A 25648-nucleotide genomic window follows, 5' to 3' on the forward strand; every position below is an offset into this window, starting at 1 on the left:
CCCCTATTGTGTGGGCCTAACATAAGTACCATCCCAATCTCCTGTCGTTTAATATTGAGAATGTGTTCAGTTGTACACTTAGAAAGAGTGTGGCAGTGAACACGTTTATGCATAAATCTTTATTTAGAATAACCGTTTTCTTGTTTTTAATCAGTCTCTTAATGGAGGGTTACTATAGGTCTAACATTAGCCATTGTTTCAAGAGCCCATTTTCAAGTCTTTTAGGAGCATTGCCCTCTGGCCCTAAGGCACCTGTGTCATGACTCACCCAGGAGACCTGGTAGCTGTCACTGGCCTACAGAGGCCCTGACTCCAGCCCAGTGGGCCTTGACAGAGGAAAAGCGCTACAGCCTTGCTATAGAGGGGGCTGCCTGCAAACCCTGACTGACTCTGAGTTGCTGCACGGGGCTCTGGTGAGCCGTCTTCAGGGATGAACTTCAGGAAAGCAAGTGGGAAATGACTGGGCCATTTGTGGAGTTGAAAAGTGCCCAGCGACCCCAGCTCTCCTGCTAGGAGTGGCCCTCACATGGCCTGGCTCCATGCTAAGCCTGCTTAGGGCTCAGCTGTCGCCCTGGAGCCCCTGCCTTACCTGTCCAGGAACCCAAGACTGCTATGGACCTTGATTTGTCACTCTGAGTGATGACTCCTTCCCCAGGAGCTTCAAGGGACTCCCTGGCCCAGCTGAGGGGACCCACAGTGCCCATATGTCAGGCTCTGCTCCTGTGCTGGTGGAGACACTGACACCCCCCACTTCCCCTCATGGGCACTGATGGAGGCTTGTCTCTTTGACTTTCCACAGGCAACCTACTTCATGATGCAGCAGAACTACTCAGGGGCCCTGGAGCTGGTGAACCAGATCACCGTCGCCTCGGGAAGCTTCCTGCCTGCCCTGGTCCTGAAGATGCGGCTGTTCTTGGCTCAGCAGGACTGGGAGCAGACGGTAGAAATAGGACACAGGTGAGGGGCTGGGGTCAACCTGTGCTGCTGCACAAATGTGCTGCTTCCTTTTTTTTGCAAGCCAAGGATGCTAATATGTTCCCGTTGTACAAGGTGGGGAGATGGGAGATACGATGTATTTGATGGACCAAGACTTAAAGGTAAATATTGTCAGTAGAGGGGTTGTGAATGGTGATGTGATCATACCGGGTGGGGGAGGAGAGGGAGAACTGATGAAACTGAACACTTAACCTGTCATAGCAGGAAACGAGCAGCTGTGCCTACGATGGACAAATCAAGAAAGAGGTATATCAGGAGGTATAAGAGTATTGTTTAGAAGGGAGATGGAGGGAACTACCCAAAGAACCCAAAGCAGCTGGAGTTACAGGGTGAAAAGCAGTTGTCTCTGAGGGGAGAGTGAAGGGAGAGTGGAACTAGGGACTGTTGTTATTTAATTCTTTTAAACTATGGGTATGATATCTTTAATAAAAACTGCAGGGGAAAAACATCATTGGTAACTGCGAGAAGACTTTTAGCAGGCTGGGCGTATCAGCAAGACAGCTGAATTCAGGAGTTATTAGGACCCTTGGAAGCCAGACGCCGAGTGTAGGCCTGAAGCATTTTCATTGTGATTAGAAATAAAGACAGTTTCAGGGGGAGGAGTGTTTGTTGGAAGGTTTTCTGAGAATGGCATTTTCTAGATAACTGAAGCTTATCTCTTTAAACTTGTTGGGGTGGGGAAAATCCCCTTTCTTCCCTTCTTGTGTTCTTATGGCTGGACTAATAATAAAATTGACACAAGACCAGATTAACAGGAGAAAAACCCAGTTTAATACATACGTATTGGAGATCATAGAGAAATGATGCTCAGAGAGTGAACAAAGCAGGCAGTATGTATATCTTTGACACAAAGAAACAATAAATTTGTGAGGAATGACAAGACAAAGAAACTTAGATTTGAGGTACGTAATTAGTGAGGAATTTAAGCGGAGTTTAGGCTTTCGGTAGTAAATTAACAAAGTTTGTTTATTCAGGCTTCTCAGCCATGAATCCCCTAGCTCTGGTGATAAGGGTGTGGGGAGAGCACCTTTCACGGGGGAGATTTATGTCCTGCTTTCAGGGGAACAGAGAGAGAAGGGTCAAAATGCCCTTTTTGCTTCTCAAGTAACTTTAATTCAAAATAATCAATATGCTATGGTGGGATATTTTGGGGTGGCCTGCCCTGGGCCCCAACAAACTCTAACACTTGAACTATTTTTATCAAGTAATTCTAAAATGTGTAATACTAATTTTCTCCCTAAAACGAGTGAATGGACTGTTTTTTTCTGAATGACTATGAGTCATCACTATGAACTGTTACTAAATTGTATGGAAAAAAACAAAACACAAACAAACCTCTTCCTTCCCTGTGGAGGGATGATAATTCCTGTGATGATAAGTGGAATCTGAGTCCAGAGAGAGGTGCTGGTAGTAAAGTAAAGGGATTCCACCCTGCTCAGCTCAGAGGGGCCCTCGTGTGCGAGGGCTGTGTGTGCCCTCAGCTTCCCCCTCTCTCCAGTGTCCTTGGCAGGAGCTGGACTAAGCTTGCTTTGGAGGCTCGGCCTCGGGCCAGCAGGATACCTGGAAGCGCCTGGCTGAAGGCCACCACCGTGGGTGTGCGCCACCTCCCTCACCCAGGCCCTGCTGCACCCATGGCAAGGAGACAGCATTTGGTGCCAATGGGAAGAGCCAACACCTGACGCCCTCCCTCACGGAGGCTTTCACAGCCAGTGGTGTTCACAGAAGTCTCCTATTGTTTCTAAAATCTCTGTTCTCTCTAGGTGTGTTTCTCCTTTCATCCCTAATATTATTTTTCCCTTCTCTCTTATTTTTCTTCATCAATATTAAAATAATTTGTCTCTTTTATTAGTCTTTTTAAAGAACCAGCTTTGACTTTTGTTGACGCTCTCTATCTTATCTTTGTTTTCTAATTTATTAATTTCTGCTCTTATCTTTATTATTTCTTGCCAACTATTTCTTTTGGAGTTATTCTGTTGTTATTTCTATCTCTTGAGTTGGATGCCTGACTCATTCATTCTCAATCTTCTTTTAGAATATAAGCATGTTAAGTCTATGGATGTCCCTCAAGGTACCATTTTAACAGTATCTACATATCTAGATGTGTAGTATTTTCACTATCATTTGGTTCAAAGAATTTTCTAATATCCATTCTGATTCTTCTTTAGTCCATAAGTCATTTAAAAGTTTTTTTTTTAATTTCCAAATTATGAGGTTCCCAGTACCTTAAGAATCATCATAAATGAGGCCGGCCTGGTGGCTTAGCGGTTAAGTGCTCGCGCTCTGCTGCTGGCGGCCCGGGTTCGGATCCCGGGCGCACACCAACATACCGCTTCTCCAGCCATGCTGAGGCCACGTCCCACATACAGCAACTAGAAGGATGTACAACTATGACATACAACTATCTACTGGGGCTTTGTGGGAAAAATAAATAAATAAAATTATAAAAAAAAAAAAGAATCATCATAAATGGTTAGAATTCCTTGATTGTTGACTGTGCCTAATCATGTTGGAATTTTATATGTTAATTAGAGTAACCCTCTATTAAGCAGAAGGCCATTCCCTGATCATGCTGAAAAATATGTAGTTTCCTATAAAGAAACAATATTGAAAAATCCATAGTATGATCAGAATCTGTATCTTCACAATGATACATGATGGAAACCAAGGTTCCCTTTCCATTTTACAGCCACAGACTGCCCCCCAAGCACCTCTCTGGCCCCCCAAACCATGGTACCATGGTCATATCTGTTAGTTGGGATATAAGTAGGCTTCTGTCACAAAGACACCCCAAAATACTTAAATAACATAAAAGGTTATTCCTCTGTCAGGGAAAAGTTTAGGTGGTAGTCCAGGACTGGGACAGCAGCTTAACTCTATAGGATCCCAGGCCCCTTCTGTCTCACTGCCCTGCTATTCCTAGGATGTTGTTCACATGGTCCACATTACAGCCAGCAGGAAGGAAGAAAGAAGAAATGGAAGGCATGCTGTAAGGGCACCTTCAGCATGGATATCGCACTGGGCACTTTCACTTACATCCTATTGGCCAGAAGTTAATCACATGGCCACAGCTGCAAAGGAAGGCTGGGAAATGTAGTCTTTATTCTGGGTAGCCATGCACCCCACCAGTTTGGGAGTTCTATTATTAAAAGGAAAAGTGGAGAATGGATATTAGAAGACAATCAGAAGTTGCCGCCACACCATCCTAGCCTTGCCTGTGAATACTCTCAATTCATGTGGCTCCTCTTCCTATTTCAGAATCCTAGAAAAAGATGAAAGCAATATTGATGCCTGCCAAATGCTAGCTGTGCATGAGCTTGCAAGAGAAGGAAACATGGGCACAGTAAGTTCTTTCAAGACTTAGAAGTTGAGCCTTGAATCAAACACAGCCAAGGAGGAACCCCTCATAGCACCTACATCCCCAAGGCCTTGGAGGGTACTCCCTGTATCTCAGCTCCCTCTCGTCCCCCTCCTCCATATTCCGTGCCAAGGAGGTCTGCTCTGGTTTGGTCTTTGAGCCATACAGTTCCAAAGGCAGGCATTGAGTTTTACTCTGGTTCTGCCACTGTTCCCTGTGTGAGCCTGGGCAGGTGTCTCCATCTGGATAAGCTCCAGGATCCTCACTTATAAAATGGAGATAATTCCACCCACTTTGTGAGGTTGTTATAACGACTAAATGAGATGACAAGTGGGAGAACTTGGAACAGTGCCTGGTGCACTACAATAGTTTGATCAATCTTAACTGATAGACGTCGTGGTTGTTTTTCCGATCTCAGGAAATGCCATTTTTTTAGAGAATGGTTGGAATTATTCAAGTATTGACCAGGCAGTGCCTCACCCCAGACTTGCTCCAAAACCTTGTAGTTTTCCAAAGAAACCCAAAATAGCCATCAAATGCAGTCAGAAATACCTAGAATTCTTAATGAAACCCTCAATGTCCAGACAGGTTCTTATTTTCAAAAAGAGTTTGTGTTTTCAGCCAAAATATTGCCTTTTGACTAAATACATTGCCTTTTTGGAAAGTGTGGCAAATCAAGACTCTCTAAGGGGTCATGGTGCGAAGAGGAAGCTTCTGGTTCCCTGCTCACAGCTCTGGGATTGTGGATTTTACAAGGTGGGGTGAGGGGTAAGGGACAGTCCATATTCAGGAGGAATTCTCGAAAAGGGCCTCAGCACCATCTCTGGATAGGAACAAGAGAGCAGGCCTGTCCTCAGATCCCTGAGACCCCAAAACCCTGAGCAGGCCTTCCTGGGGCCTGGCCTGCGGGTTAATCCCATGGGCAGAGTGAGCATTTAATGCCCCTCCTTTGCCCCCATCAAACCCTGGATCTACCCCTTGCCTGTCCAGTTCTAATCTTGCTCATGTTTACTGAGCAGAGTGAACCCACCCCATCCTGGGTTTCTCTTCTGGCACTTCTTTGCAGCTGGGAACTAAGAACTTCCTACTCCTGCATAGGGAGTGGGCAGAAGAGTCCATGGGAAAGAACACAGGCTATGGAGTCAGTCAGTCACCCAGTTGGCTGGGTAACCTCGTGCAAATTACCTAAGATTTCTGACCCTTCATCTGCTGTACTGGAAAATTCGGAGAGTTACACTGACTTCAGGGCTATTGGGAGGACTCAGTGGAATGACAGGGAGGCACCAGTGTGGTGACTCATGTCAACATGGAGCAGAGGCTCAGGACCAGGGACCTGCCTTGACCATCTGCTCCTGGGCCAGGTTTGCTGCCAGCCTGGTGGGCCGCGGTGTGGGTGCGGTGACAGCTGGCTCCTGGTTTTGTCTGACTGGTGGGTCTGAAACGGCACCTTCTCTTCACAAATTCATGAACAAAGGGGCAGAGCCAACTCTTGGGTGAATAATGTTCCCAAAAGCTCTCCACCTATGGGGCTCTAAAATAATACAGATGCCTGGGCCCAGCCAAGTCTAGTTAAATCTGAATCTCTGGGGCTGGCACCTGGGCATGGGTATTTTTAAGTCCCAGCTGATGCTAATGTGCAGCCAGGATTGAGAACCTCTGCCCAACTCCTGTTTTGTATATTGCCTTTGACGTTGTCTGTTCTGTCCTTGCAGGCTACCGATTACGTTAGAAATCTGATTACGGCACTAGAGACAAGAGAACCCCAAAATCCAAGCCTCCATCTTAAAAAGATTCTTGTGATTAGCAGACTGGTAAGAAGGTTCTTTCCTGGTTTCTGAAATAGTGCTTCTCGCTGTGTTGCTTATGGGAGCCCTGCAGTCCCCGTGGCAGCTCCCCGAGTACCCTGCCCCTCCCCTCTCTGGCTCAACCTTGGCCTCTCAGGATGGTGGCTCGTACCCTGGGGCCCCTACCTGCCTCTGGCCAATAACTGTTGTCAGCTGGGCTCTGTATCCTTGGCCCACGTGCCACTCAGAGACGCTCTGAAGGTCAGGGAGATGAGGTGTGGAAGTGCTTTTAGAGTGGGAGGCGCCTTATTTGGGGACAGAGGGCAGTATCACAGCTGTTGTGCAGCAGAGCCATGTCCAGCTTTGGCCTCGGGGTGCTGGGGTGCCCAACTCCCATGTTCTTTCTATGGAAGTGACCTGGGAAGGCTGGCCTGCCGAGGCCTCTCTGACATCAGGTAAGGTGCAAGCAGACCAGGTTGCCAGGTTGTCTGTCTCTGTCAGACCCTTCAGCCCCAAAGCAAGATTTACTAGAAGGAACTGCTGTAAGAACAGGGGCAGAACTGTGGGGTCAAATGCCATTGGGACACCATCTCTGCCTTCATGTCTGTGTTAGATTCTCTCTGCCTCATTCTCCACATGGCGGGGAATGTGGCTGCTCACGGTCTTCAGGGCCACTTCCCATCAATGGGACACAAAGAGCTTCTTTCACCCAGCTTTGATTTGTGAAAAACCTCTTGGTGACTTGTTGGGCCAATTACTGTGGCCAGACAGGGGGTGGGTCCCCCGGAGGGCCCTGTAACTGGAGGCAGCTTCCCCAGATGTGGCCAGTGGGAGGTTCTTTGGGAGCTGGACAGCTACACAGACCCGACTGCCTGGACACAGGGTGCCTCTTGGGCTCTCCTGAGCAGCCCCCAGGCCTGCCAAAGTGTCTCCCATTTCTGACATGGCCTTGCTCAGACAGGCTGGATTGACTGGTCTCCCCATTCCCATGTGTCTGTTCCTTGCAGTGTGGGAGGCACCAGGTGATTCTACGGCTAGTGTGTAGCTTCATTGAACGCATCTTCATGGCCACACCCTCCTACACCCATGTGGCCACAGAGCTGGGCTATCTCTTCATCCTGCAGGACCAAGTGAAGGAGGCATCCCTATGGTACTCGGAGGCGATGAAACGGGACGAGAGCAGTATGGCTGCCTTGACAGGTCTATGCAGGCTGGGGTTGAGGGTGGGGGAGAGTGGGTGTTGGAAGCTAAGCAAGGTGGCCTCCATGGATCCAGAAGAGAGATGCTGGGAAGCATTCTCCCCAGAGGGTGTGTGAGTTTGGGGGTGTATTGTATGATGGGGCGCCTTTCCACAAATCCACAAGTATGGATGTAAGAGGCACAGGAATTCTCGAAAATGTGGTCAAAGCCACTCTGATCTACATCAGACCTCCAATATCCACACTCTGACCCCCTTGGAAGACTGACAGCCGGCTCCTAATGCTTGGTCGGCCCTGCCTCTTCTCAGGCCTCACAAAGCCAGTGCTGGAGACAGTCCTGCTCCCAACACACCCGCGCCCCAAAGCCTCTAGCCTCACCTCTGTAGACCCTTCCTCTGCAGGCCCCTGAGCTGAAAGTCCACCAGAGTGAGGAGTTTTGAGAGTTTTACTTCCCTGTCTGTCTACATGCTTTTTCCCTCCTTTATATAAATGTCAAATGCATTTTTCAGAGCTCAATTTTTATCTTACACATTTTTTAAAAGCCCTCAAAATCCCTGGTAAATTCTGAACCAGCAGTGTTTCATTTTAGTTGCAGTAGCTGTATGATCCAGTGCCTAAGGCAGGGCGGCTTCTTGCCCTGGCTCTGAGGAGTTGTGTCTTTTGGGGCAAGTCACTTTTCTCTACACTCCAGGCTTCTCATCTGTGCAGTGCAGTTGTCAGAGTGGTTGGTCTTGATTTCTGGTTCAACATGTCAGACTGACTCCTCAGTCACTGCCTCTTCCTCCATCCCCAAATCCCATGAAAATAACAGAAGACATTTTAAAAAGCTAATGAGTCCACTGCAGCTCTAGAAATAGGGAAAGTTGCCTTCAGTGGACCAGAAACTTTGAGAACTTCACGTTTCTAGAAGACATAAAGCAGATCACATCAAATACATGGAAACTCCAAGCAGGTCTGGAAACCCATAAGCCAACATGGCCAGAGATGGGTCAGCTAAAGAAATGAGTCGATCAGCTTTCCCCAAAGAGCTCCAGGAAAAACAAGCATTAAAAACACAAGCTCAGGGTCACCAAAGGCTGGGAGCAAAACATGCCATGGGACAGTCAGCTAGATAATGGGAGGATTACTGAAAACCAAAGAATGGAATCAAGGAGGCTCTTACTACTGGGGGGGTGGGAGGGAGCAAAGCAGAGTCCCTGATGACTTCCTACCACCACCAGAGACACAAAGGATAAAAAGATTTGGCTGCTCGGCACAGAGGCAAAATCCTCTAAAATGTTCCTCCACCAGGCTAAGTCCTTCCCCACTTCCTCGTTCAAGGGAGAGCCCCAGCTGGTCAGCCAGAAGGGAAGTCCACTGGTCACAACGTCCGTCCCACACACTCCAGCCCAGGCCAAGCCCACTCATGTGTGTCCTAGAGTCACCCATCTTATCTGGCCTGGCTGGGAAAATCAGTGACCTTAACAATTTGGGAGATCTTCCCCAGTTGCTGATACTCATCAGTGTAGTCCATTTAGAAATCCACTAACAGTTTGGAAGAGGGGCTGAGTGGAACATGCAAAGCAGTGCCCTCTGAGGAGCAGAGTTAAGGCGAGTTACAAAAAAGGAATTTCCCCCCCAAAACATCTCCCGTGTTGGCTGGCTCCAGAGGTTATTATGTCAATAAGTAAAGAACATGCTATTATGAAAAAAATACAGAGGACAAAAAAGAGTTGCTGAAAATTAAAAATATGATTGCAAAGTAAAAAATTCCATAGATGAGCCAAATAGTGAGACGGATATAATTGAAAACCAAGATGGTGATTAGGAAGACAGTCAGGACTAAAGACACCAAAATGGCCAAGAAATATCTTATAAAAGAAGAATAATAGGAAGAGAAGAGATTTGTCCTCCCAACATCAAAACACATAACAAAAAGAGAGTATTTAAGTCAGTTTGAGGCCAACGCCAGGATAAATAAATAGATAAATGAGACAGAAACAGGTCTTATGATAAAAATGACATTTCAAACCAAGAGTTTCAATGATTCATGGACACCTGGCTGTCCATCATGAAAAAAATAAAGGTAAGTACCTGTCTCACATCATACTCAAAAACAAATTCCAGATGAATTAAATGTTTAAACAAAAAAATTAAATTGGACTTGAGTTCCCTTGGGGATTCTAAGCCTGACCACAAACTCAGGCTATAAAGGAAAATACCAATTTGACTACGTAAAAATTTAAAACTAATGGATGGCAAAAGACACGGTAAAAATAGTTAAAAAATAAATGGCAAACTAATAGAAAATGTTTGCAACAAAGGGTTAATAATATATAATGGGAAAAAGAAAATCACCCCAAAAGAAAAACAGGCAAAACCTATGAACAGGAAATCCCCAGTAGAAAAGAAAAGGCTATTAAATATATGAAAAGATATTCATTCTCCCTAATAATGAAAAAAAATGTGAATTTAAGTGAGTTACTACTCACTTTTTAGACTGACAAAGAGTAAAGCAGTTTGCAAGATTGTGGGGAAAGGACACTTTCAAATTCTTGGCAGTAATATTAATTCAGATATCTTTGGAGGACAAGTTGGCCTTATCTATCAGTGTTTTAGATATGCATGCCCTTTGACCCATCAACTCTACTTCTGGAATTAGAACACACAAAAACGTTCACCATAACATTGTAATGTTTAAATATTGAAAACAAACTAAATGTGAAGTGAGATTTCCTTCAATAGGGCAATAGTTAAATAAATGGTTACATCCACAGTGGAATATTATGTTGTCATTAAATAGAATAGGGTAGATTTGTATGAACTGATGGGAAAATGTGTGTATATAACAACCAAGTTGTTATCTCTAGAGAGAGACTTGGTTAAAGCCAGAGCGTGAGCTAGAGATGTTTTTCTGTATCGCCCTAGGGTTCGAATCTTTACCGTGAGCGTGCATCAGTCTTTAAGTTTATGAAGATGTTGGAAAAGTTCCCCTGCCCTAAGACCCCTTCATTCCACTGTCTCATCCATGCTCCTCGGCCTGCTGGACTGCTGGCTCTGCTTCAGAGCTGGCTGCTCATGCTTGTTCTGTCCCATTCCCAGGGATCATCTGGTGCCAGATCTTAGACGGCCACCTGGAGGAGGCTGAGCACCAGCTGGAATTCCTGGAGGAGGTGCAGCAGTCCCTTGGGAAGTCTGAGGTCAGAGCTCTCAATCCTGAGTTACTCCAGGATTGTGTCCCCCGCCTTCCTCCTACCCCCAGTTTCCAGTAGAGAGCAGCTAAGATGGCCTGGACTTCTACTTTGCCCTCGCCTACCTACTCTGCCCAGTTGGCCTTGATTCCAAGACCAGGGCCTGCCTCCCACAGGTGCTGGTTTTCCTCCAAGCCCTTCTGGCGTCCAAGAAGCACAAGGGGGAGCAGGAGGCCACAGCGCTCCTGAAGGAGGCGGCGGAGCTGCACTTCTCCAGCATGCAGGGCCTCCCCCTGAGCTCCGAGTACTTTGAAAAGCTGGACCCCCTTTTCCTGATCTGCATCGCCAAGGAGTACTTGTTCTTCTGCCCCAAGCAGGTTAGAGAAAGGCACATCTTCCTGGCAGGGGCCTGAAGTACAGGTTTGGACAGAGGCAGGGACCTCACCTGCCCTGTCACCAGGCTGCTCTGAATCTTAGGTGACTGGGGAGCCCAGTGCTTTTCAGACTTGAACATGCAGCACACAAATTCCCTGGGAGCTGTTCCAGTGCATATTCTGACTTGGGAGGTGAGGCATGAAGCCCTGCATCTTAAACAAGCTCCCGGATGATGCCAGTGCTGCTGGTCCAGGGTCCTCACTTGGAGGAGCAGGACACTGGCCCATGCCCCTACCTTTATCCTGGGGAAGAACTGGGCTCCTTTTTTTCCAGAAATCTTCTAACAAGTATATTAGTCTTTACTTGTTTGTCCTGCTTTCCCAGCCAGTCAAGATTCTTTGTGGGCAAGGATCTTATCTTACACGCCTAATATCCCCTCAGTGCCTTGTAATGAGTCATTCCACAAATATTTATTGAGTGCACTACCATGTGCCGGACACCATGTGAGGTACTGGGGACACGACAGTGAACCAAACAAAGTCCCGATTCTCTGGAGTTTATGGTACAGAGTGGATCATAAATATGTGTGGAATCAAGTAACATTCCTTCATGACAGAGTGTTTTCTGAGAGCTCCAGGAGTCTCTCTTGGAATAGGGCAAACCGCACAACCAGACCCCCGTGTTCTTACAGCCCCGGTCGCCAGGCCAGATCGTGTCACCACTTCTTAAACAAGTCACTGTGATCTTGAATCCTGTAGTCAAAGCAGCACCAGCTCTGATTGACCCCCTGTATGTGATGGCTCAGGTCAAGTATCTCTCAGGTGAGCCCTTGGGGTCCTTGTGGCCAGGTGGGGCCCCTGGGTTAGTGTCCACAGGCTCCTTGCCTGGAATACTTCATGCGCGCACGCGAGCACGCGCACACACACACACCCTCACCAGGCCTGCCCACTCCTTCCAGCCTCCAATCCCCGGGAAACCTTCCTGACTTTCCTCACCAGCAGGGGTCTCTCCCACCCGGCCTTCTGCTGATCGCTTACTTGTTCTGTGCCAGGTAACAGTCACTGAACTTCCATTCCGTGCTGGCACCTCTCTGAGATTGGGGTACAGCAGTACTCAAAATAAGCCACATTCCCTCGTGGAGTTTGCATTCTAGTAAGGGCGATAGACAATAAACATAACACCTAAGCACATTGTGTTGTTTGTTAGGAGACAATAATGCAATGGAGAAGACTACAGCAGGGAAGGGGATGCAGGGGTGGCAGGGCTGCACTTTTTATGTATTTATTTTTTATTTATTTATTTTTTATATTAATTTCTTGTTATTTTTTTTGTGTGAGGAAGATCAGCCCTGAGCTAACATCCGATGCCAACCCTCCTCTTTTTGCCGAGTAAGATTGGCCCTGGGCTAACATCCATGCCTGTCTTCCTCTACTTGATATGGGACGCTGCCACAGCATGGCTTGACAAGCGGTGCGTTGGTGCGCGTCTGGGATCCGAACCCTGGGCCACCACAGCAGAGCGTGCTCACTTAACTGCTGCGCCACCGGGCCGGCGTCAGGGCTGTACTTTTTAAAAGGCTGTCAGGCAGGCCTCATAGGGAAGTGAGACCCTGTACCATTAGGCTTTCAGAGCCCCCGGGCGGCCAGAGCAGTACGCTTCCAGCTTCTCCCACCTCAAAGCCCAGATCCTAGAAAGAGAGGGAAAGAGGAGAGAGCCTTCCCTAGGGGCCCTGTTGTCCTCTCTGAAGTACTCTCCCTGTGGCCCTTCTCCCTGTCTGCCTGAAAGCCAAGCTGATCTCTGATGTCCTGGCAGCTTCCAAAGGATCCAGAATACCAAGGGGTGTATCTGTCCTCTGGCACTGCATTGTGTGGGTTGCGCTCTGCTGAGAGCTCCCCTGTCTTCATCCTTGGTCCTGCCAGTGTTCATCTGGGTGCCAGGTTTATCCACAGCTTCAAGGTCTCCTGGGTATGAGGGAGGGCAGGGGCACTCCCCCAGGGGTGCTGGCAGCTGCCAGCAAGTTTAGGACCAAAGCAAGGTCTCCAGGTGCTTAGGTTGCCATGGTGACATCTTCACTTTTCTGCAGCACACAGAGAAAGAGCAGGAGGTTTGGGACCCAGAAGCAGGTGCTCCCCACCCACCGGGTTATGAACCCCAAGCAGGAGCTGTTGAGGGACCTGGCTGCAGAGGGAGGAGGGCTCTCCTGGCAGCTCGTTGCACTGCACCCCTGCCACTGCCGCCCCCTAAGGGCCAGCCTGGCTGCAAGGAGGCCTCTCAGCTGCATAGTGCCAGGGCATTCAAAGCTCAGCCTCAGGAGCCAATGGCCCTGGATTTCAGCGCTGACTTTGTCCCTTCCGAGTGGAGTGACTTAAATCACTGGAGTCCCAGTCCTACATCTAAAGGACAAGGATGGTAATACCAACCTTGTAGGGCTGGACAATTATTAAGCCCGCCTGTCTTAAGTGCTTTGCATGTGTTGGGCATTGAGCAGCTGCTTCATAAGTTGTGGCTATTACAGTTGCTGTTATTATTAGGTTTTGTGCTGCTCTGAGGTGTGGGAATTGAGACGTAATTGTTCCCCTGAGCTTCCAGATGGAGCAGTGTAGTGACTTGGCTATCTCCCTGAGAGTAACAGAGAGAAGGGAGGTGTTACACCAAGGTTTGAGTTTTCTGGCTTTTGTCTGGGTCCAAGAAAAAACTATGTAGTTCTAATTTTAGGAAGAAACCTCTGAGTGAAGCAGAACAGAACTGAGTAAATGCCCAAATTGGGTATTTCTGGGTCATAGGACATGTAAAAGTCATTCTGCCTTTACATATTGGGTCCTGGGAGTCCCCAAGGATCCCTGGATGTAGAGGTTTGTTTCCTCTTTCTAGGAGAGTTAGAGAATGCCCAGAGCACCCTGCAGCGTTGCCTGGAGCTGGACCCCACCTCCGTGGACGCTCACCTTCTCATGTCCCAGATCTACCTGGCTCAGGGCAACTTTGCCATGTGCTCCCACTGCTTAGAGCTGGGTGTCAGCCACAACTTCCAGGTGGGGGTCCTCTGTCCCTGTTGCCCGCTCAGCATCCAGAAGCCTAGCTAGCTACAGCCCCGCTTGCCTTGGGAGAGTAGCCCCGGGAGCTACCTACATCCGTCAGACCCTTCTGCTGGCCCAAAGGCAGGGCAGGCTCAGTGGGCTCCTGTGGCTTTCTCGGCCCTGGGTACTGTGAGCAGCAGCGGGGAACTGGATCCCCACACTCCGCTATGCTCGTCTAGGTCCGAGACCACCCCCTCTACCACTTCATCAAGGCCAGGGCCCTCAACAAGTCTGGGGACTATCCAGAAGCTATAAAGGCATTGAAAATGATCATAAAATTGCCAACTGTGAAGATGGAAGAAGGCAAGAAGTTCCGGGGGCCCTCTGTGCGACCCAGCGAACGGGTATCCATCTTACTGGAGCTGGTGGATGCCCTCCGGATGAATGGGGAGCTGGTAAGAAACGCCATGCTCTCTTCCCTTGGGAGTGGGGCATGTCGGAGGTCCAGAGTAGGCCTGGGAACTAGGCTCTGATTCTGGGTGATGTTTACTTGTGCTGTTACTTGAGCCTTTATTCATTTGAGAGCATATCTCTCCCCTACCTAAAAGGTTTCAGTGGCTCCCATTGCCCTCAAGATAAAGTCCAAATCCTAGTGAGTCCTGTATGATCTGTTCCCTGCCCAACTCACTGTCCCCGTGAGGATCTCAGGGAGGTGGAGCACGTTAGGGCCACCACAGGTGGTTGTGCAGATTGGACAATGCACAGCTCCAGTGGACGCTAGTCACTTGACAATCTTTATGAACTGTATCCCCTTGGAGATTTGCAGTGTACAAAGTGCTCAACAGTAAAAGACAGCCCTGGGGCCTTGGAAGGTCTGGCTGGGCAAAGGCAGGAAGCACCTGGGCATCCTATGCTGGTACACAGGAGCAAAGAAGAACATAGAGGCAGGGTCAAGGCCTGGCGGGAGCTGGATTCTGCATGCTCCCTTGGCCTCTCTGGCCTCACCCACTCACCTGCTTACTGGGAAGGGGTGTGTCAGCAGAGCTCCAAGACCATCTCTGGGATCCCCCAGTACTGGGCATCCCGCCTTCTCCTATGATGATCCTGGCATAGAGAAGGAACCACCCCAGGAAGTCTCTTCTCCTTAAAGTTAAAAATTGCCTTCTGGGCAAAGATGGAAATGTGGAAGCCTGTTTATTGTATGGTCATGTGGTGCATAATGATATTTCAGTTAACGAAGGACTGCATATATGACGGCAGTCCCATAAGATTAGTACCATGTAGCCTACATGTGCAGTAGGCTATACCATCTAAGTTTGTGTAAGTACACTATGATGTTCACACAATGACGAAATCACCTAACGACGCATTTCTCAAAACGTATCCCTGTCGTTAAGTGACACATGACTGTACTTTCCTCCTTTAAATCTGCCAAAAGGAACAAAAGAATTAAAAGTAGAGAAGGAATCTCCATCTGTAACAAAATTAGGGAACAGCTGCCTCTAAGAATAGTTGATTCAGTCAGTCATTTATTCAGCTATTGACTGAGGGCCTACTGTGCCAAGCAGTGTGATGGGGGCTGGGGCTGGCCAGCAAGGCCCCTATGCTTTCAGAAGTTACCATTGGTGGGAAAGAGAGAAAGCGGGGTGCAGTGAGTGGGGGGCCTGAGGTTCCTGCATGTGCTTGAAACTTTCTGAACTGGAGATGTGGTCAAGCCCGGAAAAGCAGGGCCATTCTTAGAGGAACCCAGTTCCAGCCCACAGAAGGGCAGGGCTGCCGAACAAGAACTCCCTGCTGAAATGCCTCCTTGGTTTTCTCTGTCCGAACTCCTTTACAGGAGGGGTGGGCCAGAGGCAAGTAAGGGGAGACGTAACCTGAAAATCAGGTTTGCGGCTTGCTTTGCTGAGTTAATGGATCTGTGGGCTGTGGCCTTCATTGTGAGCCAAGGGGTTCCATCCTGACCCCCACTTCTCACAAACGCTACCCCCAAGGAGGACCCACAGAAAGCTAAGGGGAGAGGTGCTCCCAGGGCTGCTGTGCTGGGGCACTCTCCCTCCCCAGCCTAGTACTTGAGAAAAGGGCAGGTTAGATGGAGCTGTTCCTGTTAGATCCCATTAGCAGTGATCAGAACGGGTCTAACGCAGAACGATAGGTGGTTACAAGATAGTAAGGAAGGAAGAGAGGAAGGAGGGAAGGAAGGAAGGAAAGAATGAAAGGAGGGAGGGAGGGAAGGGAAGAAAGAAAGAGAGAGAAAGAAAGAAAGAAATGAAGGAAGGAGGAAAAGAGAGGAGGGAGGGAGGAAACAGAAAATAATAAGCAAAAGACAAGTAAAGGTTACACTTTGGGAGAAAGAGTACTATAAAAAATAGAAGAAATATTTTTTTCAAAAAACTTTTCTGCACTCAATGGAAATAAAAAGAATGAGGAATCTTGTAAAACAAGCTCAAAGTAGAGCACAAGACAGGAGTCCTAGTAAAACAGGGAAAGATGAAGAGTCAGCTAGCAGAGTTAAAGAAAGTAACCACTGAAAACAGTGACACCATTATAAAGCCAGAATCCCACGAAGAAGAGCAGAGAGTAGCCCAGCCCTTGCCGAAGCTCTCTGACTGGAGGGAAGGGTGGAGAAAACCAGGAAAATGATTAAAGTGATTTGAGAGGATGATGGATAAGAAAGACAGACAACAGATATCCCGCAAAGGTATAATCGATGTTCCTGAAGAAGAGAGAACAAATGGAACAGAGAAAACCTCAAAGACGTAGTAGGAGAAAAATTCCTTTAGGGAAGGCATGAATCCACAGCTCAGAAAGGCACTCTGTGTTAGGAAAATAGCAGTGAAATGTTAAGACCAAGAAACAGCCTCATAATAATATCCTAAAGAAGTTATGGGAATCCAGGATGAGCAATGTAACGAAGGTTCCTATATGATCTAGGTGGAGAGCATATGACCCACTGTGAGAAAAAACTCAGCTTGGCCTCAGACTTTTACTCAACAATACTAAATTCAGGGAGACAACAGAACAATATTTACAAAGAGTTGAGGGTGGAAGGATGTTCCCCATGATATCTTTCGTGTATGAAAGCAATAAAAGACTCTCTAAAAACTGGAATAACTCAAGAATTATGGTGTTAATTAAACTTTTCTGAAAAATCTGCTTGTAGATATAGTCCAGACAACCAAAACATGAAATAAAATGAAGTTTTTATGAGTGGGAAAAAATTTGAGGTATGAGGACAGAATTAAGTTCAATTAGTTCTAAACATAAAACTAATCTAAATAAATCTAAATATAGTTACATTGAAATAACTATGGTAATTTTGACTCTAGGCCAGTATATTGCTAAGTTATGGAAATAGAAGTTATTAAAGTCAAAATAACAATAATATCCTATGAAAAAATTCAGGGAGAGGGATGTGAAAGGAAGGTGGGGGACTATAAACATGCTAATTTTTTCCATCTTTGTAAAGGAGAATATGAAATAAAAGTTTACACAGAATATTTCTTGATAGAAAGGTTCTTTTGAATTATATCTTCATTATATTTGTAGTCTTGACTATTTAAGTTACTCTTCTTTGCCCATTTTGGTGCTTTCTGCCTTGCATTCAACCTCACCAGACATTTCTTCCCCAATCTCTGCTTTCTTTTTGTTTGCCTGGTATGTATGTACCATCTTTTAACTTTTATTCTCGGCCTTTTGGTTTTTGGAGTATAGACAGTAGGCGTTCCATTGTCTGTTTGTTTAAACCACTATGAATGTCTTCTTTATTTAATAGGTACATTTATTTCATTTACAGTTTTATTATCACAGATATATGCTCTTGGGCTTTTTGTCAATTTATTTTGTTTTCATTTTATGTGTGTAGCAGGACTGCTTCTGGCTGTCTCCATGTTTCATTTCTCTCCAGGGGCAAGGGTGGGAAGGGGGGTTGCTTTAAGTTTCCTAGAAGAGGTTTTAAGTGTTGTCAGGCCACCTGTGGTGGATGACAGCAAATGGAGGGTCTGTTGCGGTCCCATGTCTTAGCATGAGGCCACCAAGGTCATGCAGGATGCCATCAACGAGTTCAGTGGCACGCCAGAGGAGATCCACATCACTATCGCCAACGTGGACTTGGCCCTGAGCAAGGGGAATGTGGACATGGCGCTGAGCATGCTGAGGAACATCACGCCCAAGCAGCCCTGCTACACAGAAGCCAAGGAGAAGATGGCCAGCATCTACCTGCAGACCCGCAAAGACATCAGCCTCTACATAGGATGCTACAGGTACGCCCCAGGCGGCGACTGACAGCCTCGTTTCCAATGGCGTTTTAGAGAGTGTTTTCTCCAGATTGTGTTTCTTCATCCTGAGTTCTGGAATGTGTCCTCTCAGAGTGTTTGATAAAAGTATGGAATTTCCTGTGGGTTAGAATTTAAGCATGACAGGTCAGCTAGCCTGGCTTATTGCTGAGTTCTGAGGTTACAGAACTGAATCTGCCCTGAGCCCTGCTTGCCCCACCTTGTATGGCTCATATACTGGTGGGAACCATGGGAACGTACTTCTGCCCTGGCCCCTGGCTCTGCCTGTCCTTGAGGAAATATCCGATGACTAGGATGTGACCAATGTGAGGTTAAGGAGGATGGAGAGCAGGGATTGGAAGCCCTAAGCCGCTGTCTCTGTGATTTGACTTTGGGACCTCAAGAGTACCTTCCCAGTCCCCTTCCTCAGGCAAAACCCTGTCTAGGCAATTCAGGTGGGAGGGGAGTGCTGGGCGGGAGGTAGAGGAGGCGATGCCAAGAGCAACGGGAAACCAATAAACAGTGGGGTGACATGGTCACATTGGAATTTTAGGAAGAGCAGGGTGGCTGCCTCATGGAGAGGGGTCTGGAGAGTTGGGATTGGAGGCCAGAGGAATGGGTGGAGGCTCTGGCCATGGTCCAGATGACAGATGAGGAGAGCCTAAACTAAGGTAGCTAGCACAATACCTCTTGTCCAGTAGGCTTTCAATAAGTATTGGATGAAGAATGAAATAATAAATGAATGTCAGCCAGAATTAGTGGGAAAGAAGAGAAGGAGCTGGATTCAGGAAAATGAAGGGTGCACAGGTCTGAGATAAGCTTTTGGTTTCCTTTCCAGGGAGCTCTGTGAACATCTGCCTGGCCCCCACACCAGCCTGCTACTGGGTGATGCTTTCATGAACATTCAGGAGGTGAGTGAAAGCCTCAGGGCCTTGCCAAGTAGCCCCCCAATCTCACTTCTCCAGTGGGAGGGAAGAGAGAGACCCCTGGACACTTTCCCCACCAGCCCGAGAAGGCCCTGGAGGTCTATGACGAGGCCTATCGAAAGAACCCACACGACGCCTCCCTGGTCAGCAGGATTGGGCAAGCCTATGTGAAGACCCACCAGTACACCAAGGTCAGGCTGGGCTGGGGTGGGAAGGGTGGGGAGGGCCAGCCCAGCAGGGAAGATGGAGGAGAGTGCACATGTGGGAAGGTCTGGATGGGAGGGGAGTGGCTGAGTTTCCACCCTAGCTCTCTGCCTAAGGGGGTGCCAAGGGGAGAACTCAGCAACTCCCCACCATCCCCCCACACCTGCTTAAGCTGAGACCTGAGCCCTGTGCCAGCTGGGAGGGCCTTTTCGTCTTAGGCTTCTGCGTCTGGAGGGGCACACAGGTGTGGTGGCCACTGAGGGGAACATGGTGAGAGGGGCTCAAGTGTAGAACCAGACCTGATGCCAATATTTCCTGTTTGCACTAAGGCAATTAATTATTATGAGGCTGCGCAGAAGATTAGCGGACAGGACTTTCTGTGCTGCGATCTGGCTGAACTGCATCTGAAGTTAAAGAAGTTCAACAAAGCAGAAAAAGTTTTGAAGCAGGCCCTGGAACATGACTTTGGTGAGGCAGCACTCGAACTCACACCCCAGCATCTGGAGCAAGCACACTGCCTTCCACCCCGCCTCGCTCTTCTCTTGCAGAATGGTTTAGGGGTGGGCACTAGCTGGGGTCCTGAACCTAGCCCCATCCCCAGCTTCCCAGGGGCCAGAAAACACTAATTTGAGTTTTCATTTTGCAGTCAAAGACATCCCATCCATGATGGATGATGTCAAGTGCCTACTTTTGCTGGCAAAAGTTTACAAGAGCCATAAAAAAGAAGATGTGTTGGCAACTTTGAACAAGGTAATTGACAAGTAGACTTAAGCTCTTTATCGGCCATTTCCTGATGGAAGCTGAACAAGGAGGGATAGGACTGCAGGTCTGGAAGGCTCCAGGCCTGGTCCTCAAAAGACGACCTAGGTTACACCTCTCACTTCCACTTCCATTTATTCCCTCACCGTTGCTCATTCGTTGACAGTGCTCCAAGGTGCTCTAAGCCCAGCTGGGCTGGGCTGGGCTGGAGAAGGCAGGGAGTAAGACAGTGCCTTTGTCCTCAAGGATGCTGCTGGTGATAACAACAGACAATGCCAGTAGCTCTCATGCATTGAATGTGCTATGCTGAGTTCTGTACTGGGGTTTTTGCTTTCTTATTTAATTCTCACAGTAGCCCTTTGAGATAAGCACTGTGACATTCCTATTTAACAGGTAAGGCTCAAAGAGGTTGAGAAATGTGCCCAAAGCCCCACTGCTAGTGGGTGGTGGAGCTGAGCTTTGAACTAGGTCTGGCCTGTCCCAACCTATACTCTTTCCCTGCTCAGCTGCCCCTGATAGGAGAGCTCCTGGCCCTTCCTGCCACACCTTCCTCACTCTTCCCACCCAAGGCTATGGCCTGGCACTTGTTCCTCGGGGGGTGTGCTGTGGTTGTAGAGCGAGAGCCCACTCTCTGACGGCTTGAGATGATTTATTCCCTTCTTTCCCACTGGATTCTCATTCCTCTATTTGGCCCTCGGGAAACTGAGTGCTGATTTGTGCCCACTTCCCAAAACTTAACCCTGGCATCATCCTTTCCCTTTGCCCTGATGCTCTCTGTTTACTCGCTTGGTCATTGAATGTCATGGACATTTGTGGGGGCTGCCTCAAACTCCCAGCAGGTCAATATTCAGAACATATGCATCCATCAAAACATTGCCTGCATTCAATACCTACTGTGTGCTTGTTCTAGCCTGTAGGACAGCCAAAGCAAATTAGACCCAGTAAGTGTCAAGGTGTGCTGGAAACAGGTGAACAAGTAAAGTACAATAGAGTGCTTTGTTTGAGGGCCTTTGCCTCTGCCCCTGCCCAGAGGCAGTGCCAGCCTGCCTCCTGAGGACTCACCCAGGGGCCTTGCTTGTCCAGAGTGACCCAGATTTGCTAAAGGGCACTTGAGATGCCCTTTCTAACACTACTGGCTCTGAAACAAGAGCTTGGAGACTTTCTGGGAACTGGCTTGAGATCTGGCACATCAGACTCTGGGTTTCTGATCCTGAGTTTACTGGTTTCCCGAGGCCATGGACCTTCAGTCTCGGATACTGAAGCGTGTTCCACTGGAGCAACCTGAAATGATCCCCTCTCAGAAGCAACTGGCGGCCTCCATCTGCGTCCAGTTTGGGGAGCACTACCTGGCAGAGAAGGAGTATGCGAAGGCTGTGCGATCTTATAAGGATGCCCTCTCCTACTCACCTATTGACAATAAGGTGGGGTCCTCAAAGCAAGACCCTGCTTCTTCTCTTGGGGCACGATGCCTTGCAGAGCTCCCTGACCAGAGGCAGAGGCCAGTTCCTTCTCTGTGCCTCCCTGAGGAGCTGCAGGTGTATGGGGCATGGGACCCCTGGTGTGGGAGCCTGCTCTGGCTGACCCCAGGGCCCTCACCCTCGGCAGCCCCTGGAGCAAGGCAGGGAAGCCTCACCTGGGACAGCCATTTGTGGAGGGCGGATTGGGGGGGAAGATGCTGCTGAAAGTCATGTTAGTCTGGCATTCTCAGGTTCCCCTTGCAGGTGGGGAGTGAGAGTGTGGCTGCCAGGGCTCTTTGGGCATGAAGCCCAGGCTAAGCTTCCAAAGAGGGAAGTGTGGCTCCGGATAGAGAATGCTGGCTGGAGTTCACCTAAGAGAGTAAATGAAGAGCTTAGTGACAGGTCCATTCATTCATTCAATGTGCACTCATTTAACAGATTTCCAGTATGTCCCAGGTACTGTGCTAGGCCCTGGAGACACAGTGGAGCAAGATGTGGTCCCTGCCATAGATTGTCCTCAGCAAGGGAGTACAGCCAAGTACCTATGCAGTTCTAACACCATGCGATCTGTGCCTGCATGTGGGTCACGGCACTGGGAACTCAGAAGGGTACCTGTCCCAGAGTCTGGGGTGCAGAGGGCTTCCCAGAAGAGGTAAGGTCGGAGCTGAAGCTGAAGGATGAGTATAAGTTAACCAGGCTCCAACTTCAGAGGTTAGTTAGTAAAACTCATGGTATGATGGAGTACTGGGTGGGAGAAGGGGAGAGCCAGAGACATTGTCCCAGGGATTGTAGACACATTTGAAGGCAGAGCTGATTGAAATGGGGTGTGAGAACAAGGCTTCCATCCCTGAGTTTTCCCACGATGTTCATTGGTTAGTTTATTCCACCTGGTCCTGTCACAGGTGGTGCTGGAGCTGGCACAGCTCTACCTGCTCCAGGGGCACCTGGACTTGTGCGAGCAGCACTGTGCTATCCTCCTGCAGACTGAGAAGAGCCACGAGACCGCCTCCGTGGTAAGAGGCCCCCGAGACCTCTTCCCTTCCCTCCCCAGGGTCCCTGGGACCACATGCAGGATGTTTTGTAGCCCCATAACCTCAGATGCCTGGCTGACCACCCCTGAGGGCCTGTCGGGCCAAGGAGACTGAGTGCTGGACCTGCTGCCCTTCAGACTGGAGGGGTGGGCTGGCAGCAGGGGGCAGCATCAACCTCCAGGACCAATCCCAAGGGCGGCGGTGAGGTTGATTCGCTCCAGGGGAAACCACACCCACTGGTGGAGGCAGGGGTGTGACAGGTTACTGAGGCTTGGGGAAGTGTGTGGGAAAAGCCCTCCCCAGTCCTACTTCTCTCCTCCTATCCCCCAGACCACCTCCAGGGCCACCCAGCAGAGGAGGGGTGCCCCATTCTGCCTCACCACCTGAGCTGGCAGTTCTCAGATGTGGGTGGAGGGGCTGGCTCTTGTGGCTGTCTACCCCTGGCCTGATCTTCCCACTTCCATCCTCACCCCAGCCCCTCTTCCCCCACAGGCCCCCACCTTCTGGGCTCCTCCTGTGGCGGCTTCTCCCGGGTGCCTGGAAAGGCTACCTTGGAAGTCCTCTTCTACCTTGTCTCCTTAGCATCCACCCCCAGCCTCCCCTCCACACCCATGCAAGCTACTGTCAGGAATTCCGGAGCCTTGTGTGTTTTCTGATAGATGATGGCTGACCTGATGTTTAGAAAACAGAAATACGAAGCCGCCATCAATCTCTACCACCAAGTCCTGGAGAAAGCGCCAGGTAACTGCCTGCATGGAGACCGCCCAGTGAGACTGCCTGTCTCAGTTCCCACCGGGCAAGGGCTGCTCTCCCCGAGAAGGGTGGGCCCTCTCCCCTCCTTCCTGATTGGGCAGAGAAAGCCCCTTCCTCTCTGATTGTTCCCAGAGAGGCAGGAAACTGATAAAGCCCCGATGGAACGTGCTGGCCTTTCCGAGTCCACGGGGCCAGTTCCTGGTCTCAGGCACGGCAGTGCTTGGCCCGGGACCCAGGACAGCCTGTCTGTCTCCAAATCACAGACACCGGGGCTCCACATAAGTCCCCTCTGAGGTCACAGCCAACTGGAGGTGGCTCAAAATTCTCTCCTGATATGTAGCTCCACTCACACTCATGGCAGCATAAAACCTGCTGGAGAAGGGGCCTCACAGGAAGCTCAGGCTGGAACCCCACAGGCTCACAGCAGAGTCTGCCCAGAGGCCCAGCGGATCACAGCTGTTAGGAATGCGGGTCCTGGAGCCAGACTGCCTAGGTCTGAATCCTGGTCTTCCACCTACCAGCTGTGTAACCTTTGGCAGATAACTTCTTTGTGTCTCAGGTTCCTCATCTGTAAAATCGGAACAATAAGAGTACCTACTTCATTGTGTAGTTAATATATAGGTAAAGCACTTAATGCCAACTACTATATAAGTGGTATGTAAGTGTTAGCTGTTATTATTACTACTTTTAAGCATTATTCTTCTCTCAACACTGGAGACCAGTGGAGACACTAGAGCCACTGAGATGTCCTTGCTCAGCCCAAATGAGTAGTGTCTCCTGGTCCTCGCTGCTTCTCCCTGCCAGGCCATAGCACCCCACCTGATACAGCTGTTGGTTATCACAGCCTGGAGATTTCTGCTCTCTTATTTTAGACAATTTTCTCATATTGAATAAACTAATTGATCTGCTACGAAGAAGTGGCAAACTTGAAGATGCCCCTGCCTTCTTTGAATTGGCCAAGAAGATGTCCAGTCGTGTGCCTTTGGAGCCAGGATTCAACTACTGCAGAGGCATCTACTCCTGGTGAGTTGGGGGGTGGGTGTGCCAGGGCAGGTATGTGCAGGAAGCTGCCTCTAACAGACATGCTGGGCTTTTGCTCAGCACTAGGGAAGCAGAAATTCACCTTCCAGATCAGGGAGCCAGGAGGCCAGCAGTCCAGCCCTTGCTCTGTGCAGACACTTGGAGTGGTCCCTGTGTGTCTTTGCACTCCCCACCCCTCAGTTTCCCTCCCTGATGCTTGGTGTTTCTCTCTTCCACTACAGGCACATAGGGCAGCCCAACGAAGCCCTGAAGTTCCTAAACAAAGCACGCAAGGACAGCATTTGGGGCCAGAGCGCCACATACTATATGGTGCAGATCTGTCTGAACCCAGACAGCGAGATCGTGGGCGGAGAGGCTTTCGAGAACCTGGTGGCTGAGAGCAAGTAAGGGCCCGGCTGGCCTGCGCGGGCAGGGGTGGGACCCTGGGGAAGGCGGGGAGAGCCTGCGGCCTCTGGGTCCAGGCCAGGTGAGGGCCACATGGGCAGGGGCGGCCTCCGACTCGGCGTCCCATGCCGGCAGCTCCCCCGACAGGAGGGAGTCGGATCAGCACGGCGTGCGCACGGCCGAGAAGCTGCTGCGCGAGTTCTACCCGCACTCGGCCTGGGGCCAGACCCAGCTGCGGCTGCTGAAGAGCCTCTGCCTGCTGGCCACCAGGGAGAAGGCCAACGTGGAGGCGGCGCTGGGCACCTTCATCGAGATGGCGCAGGCCGAGGTGCGCCGGCGGGCGGGGCGGCAGGGCGGCGGGGCCAGGCCAAGGGCCGAGCGAAGACTCTTGTTTCCACCCCTCTTCCCCCAACCCGGTGCGCAGAAGGACAGTGTCCCCGCCCTGCTGGCCATGGCGCAGGCCTACGCGCTGCTGAAGCAGGTCCCCAAGGCGCGCACGCAGTTGAAGCGCCTGGCCAAGGCCCCGTGGGCGCTGGCCGAGGCTGAGGACCTGGAGAAGAGCTGGCTCCTGCTGGCCGACATCTACTGCCAGGGCGGCAAGTTCGACCTCGCCTCGGAGCTGCTGCGGCGCTGCGTGCAATACAACAAGGCGAGGGGCGCATTGCCGTCCGGGCAGCCGGGGCTGGGGGAAGCGGGGCCCGCCGAGTGGGCTTCAGGCCACGGAGATGCTGGGTAGAAATGTGATGAGAAGAGGTGGGACAAGAGGGGCGCATGGACGACAGAGCAGGATGGGAAGGGGGACCACGGGGGATGGGGCAAAGGCAAGAGGAGGTGCACAGGGTCGGGCAACCCCGAGTGGGGAACACGGAATGAGGAAGAGAGCTAGCAAAAGTTCATGAGGTCGAGGGGCATGCAGGGGTCCGTCTGGC

At 49.7% G+C, this 25648-nt stretch overlaps 1 protein-coding gene across 1 annotated transcript in view; it reads left to right on the forward strand.

Moving 5' to 3' along the window:
• The window catches only part of TTC21A (tetratricopeptide repeat domain 21A), a 32889-nt gene that overhangs the window by 6355 nt on the left and 886 nt on the right, over nt 1-25648 (forward strand). Inside the window, exons 6-26 of the mRNA XM_058555485.1 lie at nt 800-957; nt 4252-4336; nt 6064-6162; nt 7143-7335; nt 10416-10513; nt 10681-10881; nt 11571-11700; nt 13751-13908; nt 14133-14348; nt 17914-18152; nt 19003-19075; nt 19171-19281; nt 19624-19762; nt 19941-20044; nt 21286-21474; nt 22413-22523; nt 23201-23282; nt 24167-24317; nt 24557-24718; nt 24855-25047; nt 25144-25368. Of these exons, the coding sequence (XP_058411468.1) occupies nt 800-957; nt 4252-4336; nt 6064-6162; nt 7143-7335; nt 10416-10513; nt 10681-10881; nt 11571-11700; nt 13751-13908; nt 14133-14348; nt 17914-18152; nt 19003-19075; nt 19171-19281; nt 19624-19762; nt 19941-20044; nt 21286-21474; nt 22413-22523; nt 23201-23282; nt 24167-24317; nt 24557-24718; nt 24855-25047; nt 25144-25368 (3117 nt within the window). The remainder of the gene's footprint in view (nt 1-799; nt 958-4251; nt 4337-6063; nt 6163-7142; nt 7336-10415; nt 10514-10680; nt 10882-11570; nt 11701-13750; nt 13909-14132; nt 14349-17913; nt 18153-19002; nt 19076-19170; nt 19282-19623; nt 19763-19940; nt 20045-21285; nt 21475-22412; nt 22524-23200; nt 23283-24166; nt 24318-24556; nt 24719-24854; nt 25048-25143; nt 25369-25648) is intronic.

This window comes from Diceros bicornis, chromosome 2 (assembly GCF_020826845.1).
Source record: "Diceros bicornis minor isolate mBicDic1 chromosome 2, mDicBic1.mat.cur, whole genome shotgun sequence".
Taxonomy (NCBI): Eukaryota; Metazoa; Chordata; class Mammalia; order Perissodactyla; family Rhinocerotidae; genus Diceros; species Diceros bicornis.